Source organism: Tiliqua scincoides, chromosome 8 (genome assembly GCF_035046505.1).
Source record: "Tiliqua scincoides isolate rTilSci1 chromosome 8, rTilSci1.hap2, whole genome shotgun sequence".
NCBI classification, from domain to species: Eukaryota; Metazoa; Chordata; class Lepidosauria; order Squamata; family Scincidae; genus Tiliqua; species Tiliqua scincoides.
The window spans coordinates 13,099,924-13,118,179 of NC_089828.1; the positions used below are offsets into that span (position 1 = coordinate 13,099,924).

The 18,256-nt window shown below is 46.7% G+C and overlaps 1 protein-coding gene across 1 annotated transcript; it reads right to left on the bottom strand.

The window, feature by feature from the left end:
* Nucleotides 1-74: 74 nt before the first annotated feature.
* Nucleotides 75-14,308, bottom strand: SLC24A5 (solute carrier family 24 member 5). Its single transcript, XM_066635043.1, has 9 exons — nt 14,191-14,308; nt 10,240-10,419; nt 9,382-9,465; nt 9,193-9,296; nt 8,378-8,478; nt 5,165-5,442; nt 4,074-4,280; nt 892-993; nt 75-548 (listed from the first exon to the last, which is right to left on the bottom strand). The coding sequence occupies exons 2-9, from the start codon at nt 10,304-10,306 to the stop codon at nt 226-228; spliced, it is 1,266 nt and encodes a 421-aa protein (XP_066491140.1). The 5' UTR covers nt 10,307-10,419; nt 14,191-14,308; the 3' UTR covers nt 75-225.
* Between the last annotated feature and the right edge of the window lie 3,948 nt (nt 14,309-18,256).

The window sequence follows — 18,256 nt, forward strand, 5'->3', positions numbered from 1 at the left end:
TACTCTTATCTCTGAAAGGAAATGCTCTTGTTTATTCTCGATAGTTTTGAGTTTTACAATGATTTTTATGTCCTGATGTGGAATTTCTGTAAATAAGTTTTAGAGCCCAAAGGGAATTCTGGAGGTTTTTTTTAATTTGACTAAATGAAGAGGCTACTTCTTTCACTACTTATGTTTTATTTTTTAATCCCTGATTATGGTTAAAAAAAAATCCTCATCACGAAATTAGTTGCCACACATTCTGATTGGATTGTTTCCTATGACTCCGAGTTCATATAGAATGGATAATACTGCAAATATCAAGTACATTACTAGACAGACTGCCCCCAATTTTTTGTCCAGCTTCCAGCCATTCAGGTGAACGGCTAGGAAAATAAAAGCAATAGAACAAACAAGAGAGATGGCAGTGTAAGTCAGACCGCTGCTGTTCACTTCCACGGGACCTGAAGTGTCTGCAAAGGCTGTCTTTATAAACCAGGGTAAACCCAAACACAACAAATCGAACACATTGGATCCCACGATGTTTGACATGGCCATATCTCCACTACCTGTGAGAAACAAAAACAATCCGATGTCAACTTTAAGGAGCCACTTTGCCATAGACTTGCTTTACATTAAAAAAAAGATGGGCTATTCAGAGTTAACCAAGTCTAGTATTCTCTCTCCCAATAGTGGATACACAGATGCCTTTGGAAGCTGGCAATCAGGAGGTGGCAGTTAGCCTTCTGTTGTCTGTCCTTAGCATCTGGTACTTTTGCTTCCTCCGTTTTTCTTCATGTCAGTTTTTGCTGTTGTATCTGATTGCGCTGTGCCAAATACCACCACTGGTACAGTCCTTTGTCCATTGTTGCAAACCACTTCACAGTGACAAGGAAATACTGAAAAGCTTACCTTTCCTAGCTACCATCACACTTGCAACTGTGTCCGGCATGCTTGTTCCTGCTGCTAGAAGTGTAAGACCCATTACTGTTTCTGGAATTTGTAGAGTTTCCCCTGTAACAGGGAAAAGAAGAATTCCAGGGATACTCTGTTTTCTTGAAAGGACAAAGAAAGGTTTAGAGATTGGCATTGTTGCCTTTAAGCTGTGCGTCCATGCAGCTCAAAACTCAAGTCAAGCTGAGCTCTGCACAGCTAGAAGTTCCTGCAAGTCTGGTGATAACGTATGACATCATCGCTGTGCATCTCGAAATACCTCTGAACTACCATACAGCCAGTTGAGGGGTCTACGCAGACCCCTTAGGGGAAATACTGGAGATGGGCATATCAGTGTTTCTGGGATGACCATTTAAAATTTCAACGGAACCAATTAAACTTTGCCATTTGTGCATTAGGGAATGAGTATACAGTAATGACTCAGGGCCCAATCCTATCCAATTTTCCAGTGCTGGTGCAGTCACGCCAATGGGGTGTGCACTGCATTCTTTGGTGGGGTGGTAATCACGGAGGCCTCCTCAAGGTAAGGGAACATTTGTTCCCTTACCTTGGGGCTGCATTGTACCTGCACCTGTGCTGGAAAGTTGGATAGGATTGGACCATCAGTCAATGCAGGGAATCCATTCCTCTGAAGCCAACCACTGCATGAGCCAGTTGCTAATGTCGCTGCCACTGAAGGAAATGGGAGCTGATTTGCCCTGCCCTATCTAGAATGCACTGCTCCATTGACTTCTCTGGCTCTCAAACGGAGATGAAAACTATTGTAATGAAATCACACTAAAGGAGGCTGCTTTATTTAGAGGTATTGCTATACTCTAAAAGTAGCTACCCTGTTGCATTAATTTGCACTTTTTTTCTCATGCTTTGAAAATATTTTGTCACTGAACATCAAGAAATCTGCAGCATCTCCTTTCAAGTACAGCATGTCATTCTTGACAGTTGCAGCCCTCTTTGGGAGTAGCTGCAACTAGTAATAATCCCTTCTGTTCCTTTGGCATCTTTATCACATGAGCTCTTGAAGTCATATGAACCGTTAACCCCACTTAATCATATGCTTTTGAAAGGAGCACTTGAATTCCCAAGGGAGGAGGTGTATGAAGTCTGCTGATAATCCTTACCACAAAATGTTTCAGCTGGTATTGCTTTGAAAGTTCAGATGGGAAAGTAACTAAGGCTGCAGTCTTAAACACACTTACCTCAGAGTAAGTCCCATTTAACTCAATGGGACTTCGTCTGAGTAACAGAATAGCAGTTGGGCAGCCCAATCCTGAGCTGCCCGGTGCACGGGGCTGCAGCGGTGCCGAAAATGGCTGCCGCTGTGTCCAGCATGCCCCAGGCAGCCATCACTGCCTCCTTGGGAGAAGGAGACTTTCATCCTCTTCCCTTGGGTAAGGCTAGTAGCCCCGCAGTGGGGTTACTCAATTCTACGGTGACCACAGGTCAGCGACTATAGGTCAGCGTAGAACGAAGAGCCTCTGTGTCGGATGGGTGGCCTGACATCAAGGCTCAGGATCTGGTGGAGTCCCACCTCCCTCCTGCCCCACTTCCTCCCCTGGCATACCTCCTCTCTTCACCCTTCCTCCCTCTGCCCAGAATGCCTCCCCTGGCATCCCCACTAACCACTCCACTGCCTGGTGGTCCATGCAACCATCAAACAGCAGAGCTCTGGTGCTCCTCCTGCACTAGCCTAGTGCTGGCCAGTGCTGGGTTAGCACCGGGTGCTCCACCAGTGCTGTGGGCTGCAGTGTGCCTTTTGGCATGAAAGTGCACGCCAGCAGTGAGCTGACAAATACTGCATAGGATTGGGCCCTAAGCCTTTTGTTTCTAGAAAAGGGTGAAAGGAAATTTTCTAATGGCTGCAATCGTTTGATTCCAACTTTCTAAGCTATGTCAGTTTTTGTTTACCCAGCAAAAGTCATGACTCTGCTTTTACTTTTCTGTTGTTTCCTGTACCTGAGAATGAATTCCGTGTTCCCTTTACTCACAGTTCTGAACAACATATAGGCTGAATCCAGATATGCTGTCAAAAACATGCCTCATTTATTTCTTCCAATATTTCAATCATAAAGTGACAAATGGAACATAGGACAGACTCAGTATACCCACTCAGAAATAAGAGTTTTTCTGCAGACCTTTAAGGCATCTTTCCTTAGAATAAAATCAAAGCAACAAATTCTGGAATAGTTAAGATGCTAGTAGTTTGCATGATTGGGAGAAAACTTCTGATGTTGCTTCAAGTAGCAACACAAAATTATGCTGAGCAGGAAAGCAGGAGAGTCAGCTTTCAGGGACTGATAATTACAGTGGGGCCTCCTTCTCATGCACTCAGCATCTGCAGATTTGAATAGCCGTGGATGCAGAGTCCACGGATAAGGGAGACTTCCGGTTTGCCAAAAAACCTGGAGTGTCCTTCAGAAGCTATTCCAAATAATTTTAGAATAGTAATGTAGGTGATCTGACCTATGACTTTTAATTGCTTGGAAGACAAAAGCGATCAAATTAGCTAGTTTTGACAGCTGATAAAATTTTGCTGTGCTCCCTGATGGACTCTATTGAGTTTTTGTCAAGTGGTGTTTGGATTTCTATGTATCAAAAACAATGTTGGGCTTGGCACTGATTACCTTGTGACACTTCTGTTTAGAGGTGGCCAGGACTGCATCATGAACATATACTTTTTTTTCCAAGCAAGAGCCCTCACATGCTGTGCTTGCAGAGGATGATCCAACAGCTCCCTCTTGTAAGGGCAGGTTGCTCTCAGCAGAATCAGGCCTTGGGCTGCATATAGGGCCTGAGATAGAATAACTGCTGAATCATCTCATGCAGCATTTTCTTGGTTGAAGTAGTAGAACAGTAGCATCAACCTGGGGAGGATTCTGTATGGCTGGGAAAGGATTGTACCTGGTTGTTGATTCTTCTGCATTGAAAAACTTGCATTTACTCTTTTATAAGCCTGATAAAACCAGTTGGCTAGTGCTAGAGCAAAGCATTAACAGTCAGAGTAAAGACACCTAGGTTTTTCAGTTTTTGTGTTCAAAGCACTAGGATTTCTATTTTAAAGCCCTGCTGTTAAGTTCATGATAGTGAGAATGGAAATTGCCTTCAGTGAAATCGTTACATGCTTTGCTGGGCTGAATACTTACCCACTATCGTTACCATCCACACAAGAACGTATGTAAACACCGAAATCCACACTGCTGACATGAGGAAGGTAAGCATGAACCAGTTCTTCCAAAACTGTCTTCTGCAGTCAGGTGTTGTCAAATAGAGTAGAGTAATAATAGGAAGGGAGAGCACCCATAGGATTCTCTTCAGATCTGCTTCTGGCATGGTGAAGACACTGGGAGGATCTGTCACACAAGAATGCCATTTTTTAAAGAACTTTATTCCCTATTACATTTAAGAAATTGTAATCCTGCTTTCTTTCTCAAACATCTTGCTTTTAGTTACATAGTTTTCTAAATAAAAACTGATCATTTTTGTCATTTTACAGACTTCTTAGTTAACTAGGAAAGGTTGTATTGGAAAGAGAATGACTATATACATAGTTATGCATGATAATGTGCAGGTTTTAGTCTCGATTAAGTCAAAATAGTCATGACAATATATAATAGACAGCAAGGACTATCATACTCGAAATGTCATAGGCAACCCAGGATCCAAGAGCATTCCCTTAGAGCAATGTTGTTTCTTTTGGGAGAGTATGACCAACCTCCCTTGAAGACCTGTGTAGGCCTGCTTGTTTTCAACTGAGCTATAGGTGTGCCTCTGCATCTGCAGGGGGTTCTGCTCCAGAATACCTTGTGGTTAAGTGAAACGATGGATAAGGGCGAACACCTTACCCCCCCACAACCCACAAATGGATGCCTGCGGCCTCTGCTGGGCTCAGACTGAGCTTTAAAGTAAACAAAACAAAACCCAGAAGTGAAACCTTGTGGTTTTTTTAACCTTAAGGCTAAGTCTGAGCCTGACAGAGGCTACTCAGAGAACCCTCTGGAGGGAGCTTCATGAACCCAAACCCAATCCGCAAATACGGGCCCGTGGATACAAGAGCCCCCTGTATTTTGTACAGTAGTTTAAAGTGCTTCAGCTGACAGACCAGGTATTCATTTGGAAAACTCTATGGTTGGTTCTAAGTAGTCAGTGTGCTTAAAAAATGATATGGTTTTGGACTAAAATTTCTAAAGCCTGAGCCCTTTCTAAAACAATTCATGGTAAAACACAGAAGGAATACCTTCAGAAATTGAATCTAGGCCATGTAAACTTATTGAAAGTTGGGAGTAATCTGATTCATCCTGAAACATTCCACTGTCTGCTCTTGACTGTCGACGAAGGAGGGGCCCAGTCTCTTCCTTCCACCCAATTAGTGGCTGTTCAGCCTCTTCTGCAGCCACTGTGAAACAGGCACAGCAAGGACTAAACTTCTTCATGATGTATTGGTTGATTTTAATGTCAAAGCAGAGGACCAAAATATAGACTCCATATATTAACAGGAGGGACACGCACTCATACCTAGAACAAAGTATTAAGAATTAACATGGATATTTTTGTAATGGATTCATTGAATATAAGTAAGAAAGAAAGCCTTATTTTAAAAGTTCATGTTTGAGAATAGAGTCTTACTCTAAAATCATTCTATAAATAGTTTTGTAGTCTTAAGATTGGGCTTACAAGGCAGGATAATAAATTTCTCCTCTAGGTAGGAGCTTCCGTATCCTTGTCTTCAAGGGATTGCTGACAGGGATGTGCAGAAAATTCCTACTGAGAAATTTCACTCACCAAGAGAAACTAATTTGGCTTCTCTGGAAAATTCCCAGATGTTTCACTTTAGGACGAATCATAAAATTCCACCTTTTCAAAATTTCTGCGCCAACCTAAGGTGCAGGAGAACATTTTGAACACAGATCTAGATATTCAGCATGCCTGAGTTCAAAACTAGCATGTTTCCAAATTTTCATGAGAGGTGCTCACTTTCTGCTGTAATGAGACTGGAATGCCTACTTTAAACAGTATCTCTGAGCAAAGACCTACCACCTGCACTGCACATGGCCTGTGTGTAGTCCCTCCCCTTACCTCTTATCAGGCAAGATGTAAGGGAAAGAGGTCTGAATTACATTTCCTTTGTATGAGAACTGCCTGTACCTTCCCAAAGACTGCCTGATTTAAACCAAAGTATAGACAGACTAGGTCAACATGATCCAAATTCAAATCCCTACTCAGACCAGTGGGTAACTTGGGCCTGGTCATATGGCCTCAGCCCAACCTACCTTACAGGGTGGCTGTGAAGATGTAGGCGAGAGAAGAGCCATGTATCCTTGAGCTTGGAAGAAAGGTGAGATAAAAACCAATGACTTGTGTTCTATGGCCATTTGGGTGATGACCAGGCAAATTAAGCTTTCCCTACAGCGGCAAGATACCATGGAGTAAGGAAGGACTAGAAGGCCAGACCTCACTTGTGGCTCTTTTGAAAGCTGACAAGACCATGATCAGACCACCCCCAAGCTACACCCCCCCTACAAGCTACAACACACAATCATCAACTGTTTTGACTGGGAGTAATTACTGCCACACACCCCACTTCTTCCTTTTCCACCCACAACACACCTACTTTCTCCTGCTGGAAGAAGCAACTGCTGCATTGTTCTTCCTGAAAGTCCAGGTGAGAGAAAGACAGCAAGGAGTTCTCCATCTGCAAATATTTTCCTCCTATTGTGAACATTCTTAAGAGTTACGTATAAAATGTTCATATTTCTATAATTGACCTGCTCTGGCTCACCTAAGTGCAAAGCTGAGTGATGGTGCCCCAGCAGCTGAACATTTGGGGACCCCTGATATAGACAGTCTCTCCATATCTGAACTACATCAGGTCCACCATTCACACTTCTTTGGCTGCAGTTGTCTGTGATCGAAGCAGGTGACTGAGGATTACTGGGACACGGTGGAGTGGATATATGGTTGCTTGCAACATTCTTTTGTGTGGAGGTAGATTTATGTATGATGATATTCCTCATCTCCTGGAGTTAATGAGCTCTTCTAGCTGAGTACATGTTCTGATTCTCAGTAGAACAAGTTCCACATCAGATGGAAACAGACTTCTTTTTAATTTTTCCAACTACTGCAATTTCCTGCCTGCAGGGAAACCTCGTATTAGAGGTCAAAAGAATGAAAGCTCTTTATTTTTCAAATTCAGGATGTACTGCTGGAACACAGTTGTTCTTCCTGAGGTCTAACTAGAACTCTAGTGCTCTTCTGAAAAGTCACAAATCCCAAACCTCCTTGCACTCTGATCTTGTGGCTAGTCATGTGCACTGACCATGTACATGGCCTGCAGCTTCTTGGAGGAAGTGTGCAATAGAATTGTAACATAGGCCCAGACCCTACGAGCAATTATTCCATGGGAAAATACATCTGTGAGCACATCCAGCAGTTTCAGCACGTGTGGGACTGCAACCACACATTCATTCCAATCCAGGGGTTTGTACAAAAAGCTGCACTAGTCCTACCTGCAGCATTGCCAATCTGCTAGACTTGCTATGCCTGCACGTCTCCCACCAGCTCTTGCCAGCTGAAAGGAGGGAAAGTTTCCCGCTGAGGGATTGCTCTTCTGAGGTCAAGCAAATAACAAGCCAGTTTAAGGTGGCACAGCAGGATTTGTGTGCTCTCCGTTTACTCTGTTAAGAACATAAGAGGAGCCCCATTGGAACAGGCCAAAGGCCCATCTGGTCCAGCTTCCTGTATCTTACAGTGGCCCACCAGATGCCACAGGAAGCACACAAGACAACAAGAGACCTGCGTCCTCGTGCCACTCCCTTGCACCTGGCATTCTGAGGTAGTCTACTTCTAGAATCAGGAGGTTGCACATACCTATCATGACTTGTAACCGGGAAAACTGCAAGAACTCTTTATTCTTTGTTTTTTACACTTTTGAAGGCATACACCTCACCTGGACTGCAGCACTGGCTGCAGGTAAGTAGAACCCCCCCCCCCCACTCCCCAGCAGCAGAGCGATCCTGGAATCATGTTGCTGCTTCCCAGGGGCATTGCCCCTCCCTTAAAGGGGCATTGGCCATTGTTTTCCAGGCCGGTGGGTCGTGACCCAGCAGTTTGGGAACCGCTTATGTAGGGCACCTCACTGGTAGATAAACAGGTTGAGACTGCAATTCTATACACATTTATTTGGGCATAGGTTCAACTCAGTGAGGCTTATTTCTAAGTAGACATGCCTAGGATTGGGCTGTAAATCAGGTAGCTGAAGAGGTTTGCAATATGCTGTGTAAATGGTTTACAATATGTTTACTAGCCAGTTGTCAGTAGTATCTGTTGTGCTATACAACCCTGTTTCACATCAATTTGGCCAAAGTTAACTTTTGAGTAATAAGAAAAACTGGGAAAAAATTGCTATTGTAGCTGTCCATCAATTATGTATGAACTCAAGTTGGTCTCATACCAGTGGACTTTGTTGTCGATGATCATTGCAAGAACTGCCGCTGCACTGATTGCATAAGCCATGCAGTCTCGGAACAACGGCCAACACGAGAGCCTCGAAACCTGTAGAATATATTTTGGACATGCTTTTACAATCTATTGTCATGCTTACCAAGTATTGTACACTAGTGGAACATCAATCATTATGACAGGTTCAGGGTGGGTAGCAGCCACATATTGCAAGAGATATATTACACCTATCAAGAGCAGCTGGACCCGTAGCATCGAAAGGATCTCTCCCCAAGTACAGCTCTTTCCTTTTCTACCATGTCAGTGAACAGGTTCCAATCATTATGTATGGCAGGGTTGGACAACCTTTCAACTTTAGGGCTCCAGGACCTTTAACAATTGCGTAGAAGAGGGCATTTCAGCAGGTGCAGTTTGTCATCTGACAAGCTGAAATTCCCTCCTCTACACAATTGTTAAAGGTCCTGGAGCCCTAAAGTTGAATGGTTGGCCACCCCTGATCTATGGGATAAAGGAAAAATGATTCCCGTGGGGATCATATAGTAGTGGAGGCAAACACCTTACCTTTCCTCCTTCCAATACTGGTGTGTCCAATGTTTATATTTCTAGCCTGCATTTTAAATTTTGAGATTTCTGAAAGTTGCTAAAGCACCTCTGGTCGCTTGCCAAAAGCTATGTTTTTACAATCTTCAAATTGATTACATGCTGCTTGGCCAAATATGTTAACTTTAATTGACCTCAAATTACATTAGCTTTGGCAGCAGACCATGGGAAAACAGCTTTCAGAGGTCCATAAAAGTGAGTCCGTACCACAGTGGATAGGAGCCCGCAAGCTGCAGTGATACCAAGAAGGTTGTAGATTGCAGAACCGAGGATGGTGCTGACTCCGATGTCTCCCTTTGTGACGAAAACTCCTGAAAGCAAAGAGTTGTGTTATGTAATTTGCTTCTGCCTTCATAGTGTGCCAGAAGCAATTGTATTCTGTAAATATGCTGTTACCTAGAAAGGCTGTGACTAACTCTGGCGCAGAGCTGCCGGCTGCCATGAAGGTTGCTCCTGCAACATCCTGGGAGAGGCCAAGGGCTACGGTAACAAGCAGAGAAATGAGAAACAAGACAAGCATAGATGGGTGTTGGGGCTGTGCACAGTTCTAGGTCTAGCTAGAGCGCGAAGCCAATGTGTTTGAAAAGAGGTCAAGCTGAAATGCTGTAGAGTGGTGGGTGGGTTTCAGATTAGAAAGTGAAAATTAGGAGGGGGATACAGACCCCTTTCATTCAATTCAACCATCTCCCCCAGCAAACCAACTGGACTAATTTTTGGTCTCAAATTAGAGATGGTAGGAAAGAGGGTCAGAATTTTATTTTGTCCCTAGCTGAAATGCACACAGCCTGGTCCCAGCAGTTTTCAAATGATTTGATCTACTACAGTTAAGTGAGATCCTTCTAGCAGAAAATGCCAGAGATTAAATTTGGTATCTACATACGTAAAAAGCACATGCTTTTCCCACTTGACTTCCAGGCCCAAAGGTACAGTCACATTATTTCCCCTGGGCATTGCTTGTCCAAAATTGACTCTGTGTTAGCAGTGAATGGCATTTGCTTCTCTGCAATTATTGTATCACAAAACATGGATGTAAAATGAAGTAATACACTGGCCTACTTTGCCAACTTTAACCCTAGTTATTTTGCGCTCATGTAAAACACTTACACAATGCTGCATAATTTGAAGGGAAGACATTTTCTAAGCAGCGCTTGCATTGTGAGCAGAATTAATGATCTTGAGAAAGGCTGTTTAGTTTTGCAGAAGAGATAACAGAGCCTTCTTCAAAAACACACATAAAAAAGAAAAAAAACTCACAATCACTGATGATCTCCAGGGAAGGGAGGAAGTAATCATCACACACAATGGACACAGCCAGAAACATATAAAGAATGATGATGAAATAGATAATAATGCCCCCATCTTTTCGCTCCTGCAGTGTAAAAAATCCTTCTGGGAATTCCGACGAGGGGGAGGAAATGCAGTTGGATTTATTTTCTGAAAAGCAAAAGTAATGGAGGTTTGGTTTGATATTAGGCACACTTGTGTTGTTTTGTAGATTTATAAAGTTGTAAGGCAAAGCAGGTGTTGGGAGGGTCATATTTGCTTAATCCTGGCAGAAATATTACAGAAGAAATGGTCTATTACAGGCAGAAGCAGTCTTTAGTTTTTGGAAGTATATGGCAGCCATCTATGATCGTATGTCTTAATAGACCAGTGTTTCTCAAACTGTGTGTGGTGAGCCAAGTTCAGCTGGGTCCTCATACATTTCAATGTATATTTTTAATATATTAAACCTGATGCTATCATGGTATGTGACAGCATTTGGGGAAATGTTACAGGTCTTTTAACAATGACAATCAATGGGTGCAATACAAATAAGGAAATGAGCCAGCACAAGTCCCTTGCGCCAGCCCACTGGTGCTGCGAAAGTGCCATAAAGCACTTTTGCACCACCAGGAGAGAAGGGAGGCTGGTGCCAACCCTGTTCGGCAGAGGTAAAAGGTAAGCCTCTACTGGCTGAGCTAGGCCGGCGTGGGAGTGTGGAGGAAGGTGTTTGGGGGCGGGGACCTCTTTAGGTGGGGCAGATCCAAGTAGCCCCATTGGGGCTGCTGCAACTTTACCCAGGAGAAGGGGAAGCAATTCCCTTTGCCCCAGGCTGAGCCGCAACTGGCCTAACCCTGCCTCGGCCCAACCTTGCTCTGGCAGGCAAGCATAGGGTTAATCCCAGGGCTCTAACTAGCAGGGGGTTTGCTGCACAGCTGCAGCCACTAGAGGCAACCTGGTCATTAAGGGATAAAAGCAGCACCTGATGAAGGGACAGTTTGGTGGGTAGTAGGAGGAGAAAAGTTTGGAGGAAGGAAGGAACTAAACTGATGGATTAATGGACTGAGGAACTAATGGCAAATGGACTACTGGACCTACTGATGGACTAACTGACTAATGGACAGATGGGCAAATGGACTTCTGAAAATTGCTGAATGGGAGACTGCTGGAGGCACTGGAGATTGGTGTGTGCCTGCTACTCTGCTGAGGTCTTGGTACAAGACTATTGAGGACCAAGTTGTTGCTGTGGTGGCTGGAGAAGCTGCTGAGAGGAGGAAGGAGGACCTCATAGGTTGAACAGGTGAACTACCCTGGTGGTTGGGTGCTGCAGTGCAGAACAAGGGCTATTGCTGAGGAACACAGGTGAGCCAATTAGCTTAAAGTGGGCATAGATTCTCTAAGCAAAGTTTGGACTGGGGATCTGGCAAAACAGAGTTCTGTAATGGATCCCTGTATGGATAATGAGGCATAATCTATACAGTCTAAAGCTAGAGTATTTTGTGCAGAGAAGTATGTTTTAAAACAAAAAAAGGGTACATCTGTGTTAGTCAGTTGCAGCAAAAATGTTATTTTAGCACCTTAAAGACTAACAAATTTGTGATTAACCCCAGGTCTTAATTCAATCTCTATATGTCCCTATACTTTCTTTCTTTTGCTGGGACTGGCATGATCTAGTCATAGTGTGATACAATTTAAATTTGTAAAGTAATATGCACACCGTGATCTTCTAGCCATTCAAGTTGGACTAATCTGTGCTATGTCAACCTGACCATGCATGGTTTCTTCAGAATTTGTGCTTTGCTGAATTGGACCAAGCCTTATTTGCAGGAATTTCAGATATTTGTGCAGTAATGTTAGGTGGCCCATTGGAAATTGTTCAGTACTGTACTCAAATAGCAAATCCCTATCTGCTTTCCCCTTCTCCCAGGTAAGGAAAGTAGCCCCACAATGGGGCTACTCAATTCTGCGGCAGCCCTTGGACTGCTGCAGAATCCCTCTGCGTTGGGCCACGAGGCCTGACACGGAGCTCAGGATCCAGTGGAGCTGAGCTTCACCAGTTCTGCCTTCCTCCTACCCCTCTCCCTCTCCCAGGCATGCCTCCTCCTTGTCTCCCTCAAGCCCCCACCTACCTTTCCGCTGCCCAGCAGTTTGGGCAACTGCCAAGCAGTGGAGCACCGGCTTTCCACCAAGCGGTGCTGGGCTAGCTCTGGCACTGGGCCGGTGCTTAAAGGGTTGCAAATGTGCTTTATGGCATGTTTGCGACAGCGCAAGCTGGTGGTGAGCCAGCATGCACTGTTTAGGATTGGGCTTGAAGGTCACACAGGGCTCTTTATGTAACAACATTAGGAGTGCTATGGCGGAAGAGAACTGACAGCCCAATCCTTATGCATGTCTACTCAAAGTAGGTCCCACTGTGTTCAATGAGACTTACTCCTAGGAACATGCATATACTAAGATCGAAGCCTGAGATGTCTCTGCGAGCTCACTAACAGGCCCAGGACACCATCAAGGGCACATGAATGCTCCTTGTTGGCATCCTTCAGTCTCAGAAGACTATGGTGTCACGCTCTGAATGGTGGTTCTGGAACAGAGTGTCCTCTCCAGAGCGCGAAGCCTGGGTAAAGTAGGTATGGAAGATAGGCTGTTACCCATGCAGCAAATCCCCCCTCTCCACATCACTGAAATGGTCCAATGGAAAGGCAGAGGCCAATACGGTTGGTTCCAGCGGCGTTGCAGGAGTTGCCAGAATGTTACTGTGTTCAGCCATGAACTGCCTTAGGGACTCTGGCTCCGGATTTTGCCTGGAGGTTGACTCCTGAAGCCTTTCCCATAACTGGATGTAGCCAGAAGGCAGTGGAGGTTTGGGATCAGAGTTTTCCTTCTCTCAGATGAGCTGCCTTCCCAGGCTGACGAGTCCCATCTACCTGGTGGCTGTTTAGTCGCCTCTTATGTCAAGTACAGCCAAACTGAGGGCCTATTCTTATCCCCAGCCCCCAGGGGATATGAATGCTCACAAGTTTTTGAAGCTTAACAGGTCTGGCTCTTGTTAGTGCCTGAATAGGAGCCAACCTGAGAATCCCACGCACACCACTGTGAGTTCCACCATGGAAGAACGCTGGGATACACACGTAATACATGAATGAAGGTAACAGCCTTCCTCTGTTACTAATCCCCAGCTAGTTCTTACACGTGTATTCACCAAATTACTGCAACACCAAGGGACGACTTGCGTGGGCAAACGACCCATCTAAATAGAACAACAGAAAAGTCCCCAATCCCTTCAGCTCAGCACAAAATGCAATACTTTCAATGGGGTGAGTTGGTTCACACCTGCAAGTAATGTCCGTGCATACATACAAAGTGCTTCCACACCAACAGGAACACACCTTTGCTGGATGCTTTAAGGCTGCCTTACCTTGTGCAAAATGCACTTTTTGTGTGTGTGGGATGTGCGGTGGGTGGGTGGGGAGGCAGACTCTGCCCACCGGAGTCCTTCCAAAAGCGCCACTGGGTGGGATGTACTGCGGGTGGGGAGGCAGGTGAGGCAGAGCCTCCCCACCAGAGTCCTTTGCCAAGCGCCACCGCATGTTCTCCCCACTCATCACACGTCCCATGCGGTGGCGCTCTTCGAAGGACTCTGGTGGGGAGGCTCTGCCTCACCTGCCTCCCCACTCGTCCCTGGTGGTGGGGAACCGTCCGTTCAGACTGGACAGTGGGCGGCTCTTTGGTGCTGGAGCTGGGCAGCCTCCGTTCGCCCAGCGCCGAGCCCCGCAGCTGCGCGCCTTCCCACCCCAGTGGAGCCAGCCGGGCGCTTCTCCTCCCAGCCGGCCCCTGGTGCGGGCGCCTTCCCGCGTGAGCCGCGTGGACAGGGCGCAGCGCGAAGTCCTGCGCGCAGCGGAGGCGCCGAGCGGGCGAGCGCGGCGCTCCTCCTCCCGCGCCTACCTGGGTTCTCGTGGAGAGGCTGGGCAGGCGCGCCGCGCGCCGGGAGGGCGCCCAAGAGCGGCGGCAGCAGCAGAGCCAGCCCGCGGACGGCGCTTCTCCTGCCGCTCCAGCGCCGGCCGGCCCCTCGGCGCAGCATCTTCTGGAGTGCGCCGGCAGGGCGGAGGGAGAAGGGATTAGGCTGGCTGGCAGCGTCATGTGAGTCCGGCCTCTGCCAGCAGCCCCCGGGCGTCTGGGAGGCCGAGCGCCGGCCGGAGCAGCCCTCCCCAGCCCTGGGCGGTCTGGAGGCGCGGAAGGGAAAGTGGAGTCAGGCTGCAGTCCGAGCCGCACTTTCCTGGGAGTGAGCCCCACTGGGTAGAATGGGACTGACTTCTGAGTAGCCATGCATCGGGTTGGGCTCTAAGGCTGGCTTCCTGAACTATCTCCCCCCCCTTCCAGCACCGGTTAACACACCCTGCCACCCCCTACCATCTCTCTCCCTAGTAAGCCAGCCAGGGTCCCAGTGGGGAGGCTTACCTGGAGGCGATGGGAGTGGGGGGATGGGGGCAGCAGGCCTCCTTTACTCTGCCCACCATAACTATAGCAGTGCTACAATAACACTGAATGTGCAGTAGTAGGGCAGAGTAAAGGAGGCCTGGTGTTCACTGACGCTCTCTGTCTCCCCCACCCCCACTGCCTCCAGCTAAGCCTCCTCACTGGCCCCTGTTCCCCTGGCTGGTTTACATGGGGAGAGGGATGGTCCCCTTACCCCTCCCCCTTTGGAAAGCAAGGACATGCAGCTGCTACTAAACAGCCTCACGGGAAAGTCAGGTGCTAGTCCTGCTTCACTTTCACTGCTATAGTAATGGCGGGCAGAGTAAAGCAGCCCTGGCCCTCCACCACTACCTCTAGGTAAGCCTCTCCACTGGTCCCTGGTCGGTTTACTGGGGAGAGGGATGATCCCCCTGTTCCCCTCCCTTTGGGAAAAGGCAAGTGCTAGTCCTGGAAGTGAAGCAGGCCTAGCACCTGACTTTCCCATGGGGCAGGTTAATAGATGCTGTGTTCACCTGCTTTCCAAAGAGGGGTGGGGACAGGGGGACCTTCACTAGAATTTTGCCTCAAGCCTCCCCCCCCCCCCCGCGCGCAGAACTTGGACTTGACACTGGCAAAGACCCTTTGGAAACCCTGGTGAGCCCCTGCAGTCTGTGTGGACAGTACAGAGCTAGGTGCCACCTAGTAGGTGGGCAAGTAGCCTGACCTAATGTAAGGAAGCTTTGTGTGTTTGGAGATGCGAGCTTGCAGCTCAGTTGGCAGAGCACCTCCTTTGCTTTACATGATGCCTTGTCAAGTGCCAGGAGTGCAATGTGGTGTAATTAATGAGAGCAACAAATTGAAACAGTAGCAGCAGAAAGCCTGTATTACAGTATAACCCAGGTTAAAACCATGTGCAAGAACTCAACATCTCCAAGGCAGACTTAAAAATTTTCACCTTGTATCTGGATGAGCATCCCTGAGGGCAGCATTCCAGAACCAGGACCTTTAAAGTTGGGGCACCCTCATTGTGGGTCACAACGGGCTTCATCTCTGAAGGCAGAGCAATCCAAAGAAGAACCTATGAGATGTCTTATTCAGGCCTGCAAGTCAGTGCTTGGTGATGCGGTTGTTGTGTTTGTCATGCATGAATTGGATCTATGGAGTCCATCCCCCAACCACGTGAATATTATTCATGTTCTGCCCTCACTACAAAATGACACGTTTACAACATAAGCAAAAAAGATAAATCACTGCACCCTAGGAGCTTACAATCTCTAAATGTTGACAGGAAATAAATAACAGGAGGACAGGAGAAGTGGAAGACCGAGAAAGCACAACAGGGGAACAGTAAAAGCTCAGTTGTGGTGAGTTCACTCATCTGGAACACAGAGCAGTCTTTGGCTTGTATGACACAGTTCCCCCCCCCCCCAAGACATTATGCTTCCATCAAGCTTGGTCCTCTGAGCAGAGGGGCTTTCGGCTTCTTTGTGGCAAAGTATTTGGCAAAAGCACTGCTAAAGGAGATGACGCAAGCCCAGTGCAACTTCCCGGATGGTTTGCTCGGATGCCCTTTTTAAACAGTGAAGTGCGCATGTAATCAAGGATTAAATGCTAATGTACTCAACTGTTTCAGTACCCAGGTGCATACCTCTATGGAATAATTATTGGCTTATCTAAAAGGTGGGGGGGGGAAGGGAAGCAGAGTTATGGTTCCTTTGAATCAGTTTATAGCCTTAGTTTGCATAAATATTTGCAGCTCAGTTATTCAGAATTATACACTGGCATTGTAACTAATGATTTATTAGGGTTTGGCCTATTACTCACATGGAGGAAATTAGTCACACAGGGCAAAGGGGAAAAAAACACCCCAATATTGCTTTGCTTGGTTTCATTCTAGTTCGTCTGTGTGCGCGCATGTGATTGTTCCCTGCGCCCATATTGGTTTTCTAATCAACCACAGTGTAATGTGGGTTTAGCAACAAAAACCCAGGAAAAGTGCAAAGAGTCATTCCAAATTAATGTACAGCCATGGAAAGTCTCTTTTGTAATTAGAATATTGGCACCTCCCCCATTGTACCCCAACACTCACCTCAAGGCCAAACTGTACATTGGAGCTGCATAACCTATATTTAAGTGTGTGAGTTTTTCTTGTTAAGTAGCACCTGGGGCAGGGGGTTAACCCTTAGTTACTGCCATGGTTCCAGTCTAGATCCCTCCCAGTTGTTTTTTGACCCAGGAGAAAAACTCCCATTCATGCCAATAGCTTTTCTCCTGGGTCAGATAAGCAACTGTGATGGTGGTGGAGGAATTGCCACTGTTGTCTCCTGGGAATCCAGCAGGGCTGGCTCAAGACCTCCCTGTACCTTAGGTTGTATGCAAATGGCTCCTACTCACTTGGTGGTATACTACCTGCTGTGCTTCCCCCTCCTCTGTTTCCTGAGTTGGAAATGGAAAAGGGGAATAGGGGGTGGAAGAGAAAATTTGCAGGAGAGCGGTGGGCTAGGTCAGTGGTTTCCAATCTTACTGTGGTCACAGCACCCTTCTTCTGTGGCGGCAATTTCTTCCTGGCTCTTCCAGGTGCCACCATCTTGAATCGCGCAATTCTCTTTTGATCCAAGATGGCAGGAAAGTTGGGAAGAAGTGGCCACTGGGCACATCCCATGACACCCCTGTTAATTCACTGCCATGCCCTCAGGCACTGTGTACACAGTTTGGGAACCGCTGGGCTATGTGATGCTCTAGCCCAGGGGTGTTCAAAGTTTTTGGCAGGAGGGCCACATCAGCTCTCTGACACTGTGTCAGGGGCGGGGGGGGGGGAAGAAAGAATTAATTTACATTTAAAGTTTGAATAAATTTACATAAGTTCACATAAATGAATATTTTAAAGATGAACTTATATGAATGAATGAAGGTCTTGCAATAGCTCAAGGCCTATAAAAGGCCTTGCAGAAAGCAAGGTCAGCCTTTCCTTCACTGCCACTGCTGCATCACAGATGTGAAAGAGCAAGCAGTGGAGGGAACTCTCATCCCACAGCTCACATGAGAGGTCAAACAGTCACCCTCACACTGAGAGAAGTTGCGTTGGACCAGTGCGGGCTTCGACAAATCTCCAGAGGGCCAGAGGCTCATTGGAGTCTGGGGATTTTCTGAGGGCCGCAAGTGGCCCCCGGGCCGGGGTTTGGGTACCCCTACTCTAGCCCACCATTCTCCCTTACACTTCCTCTTTTACTCCATTCCCCTCTTCCTTTTACATCCAGGGAGAGGAAGAAGGAGCATTGGGATAACCTTCTCCCATCAATCTGCTGCTATTTGGGGTAACCACCTCAGTGAGATGACTAGATAGGCGGACCTTTCAGACTGTATAATTTTAGAGGCAGTAAGACCTGTTCAGAATGGGTGAAATCAGCCCACCCACCCTTGGTTGATCTGCTATCCACGCTTCCATCTTGCCTTCCTTGTCATGGCAGTCTTGCCACTTCTTTGGCCATCTTACTCCTTCAGCAGCACATCCCAGAAATATGAGTGGACTCAAGCTTCTCCTCCAGCTCCTTTTCAC

Bases quoted from the DNA above. Each gene is read 5' to 3' on its own strand.
- SLC24A5 (XM_066635043.1), bottom strand. From the start codon at position 10,306: ATGTTTCTGGCTGTGTCCATTGTGTGTGATGATTACTTCCTCCCTTCC. The intron at 4,281-5,164 runs GTATTCCTTCTG...CTTGTGTGACAG, and splicing joins CCTAGATTCAATTTCTGAAG to ATCCTCCCAGTGTCTTCACC. The intron at 994-4,073 runs GTAAGTATTCAG...TCCCTGTTACAG, and splicing joins GTGGATGGTAACGATAGTGG to GGGAAACTCTACAAATTCCA.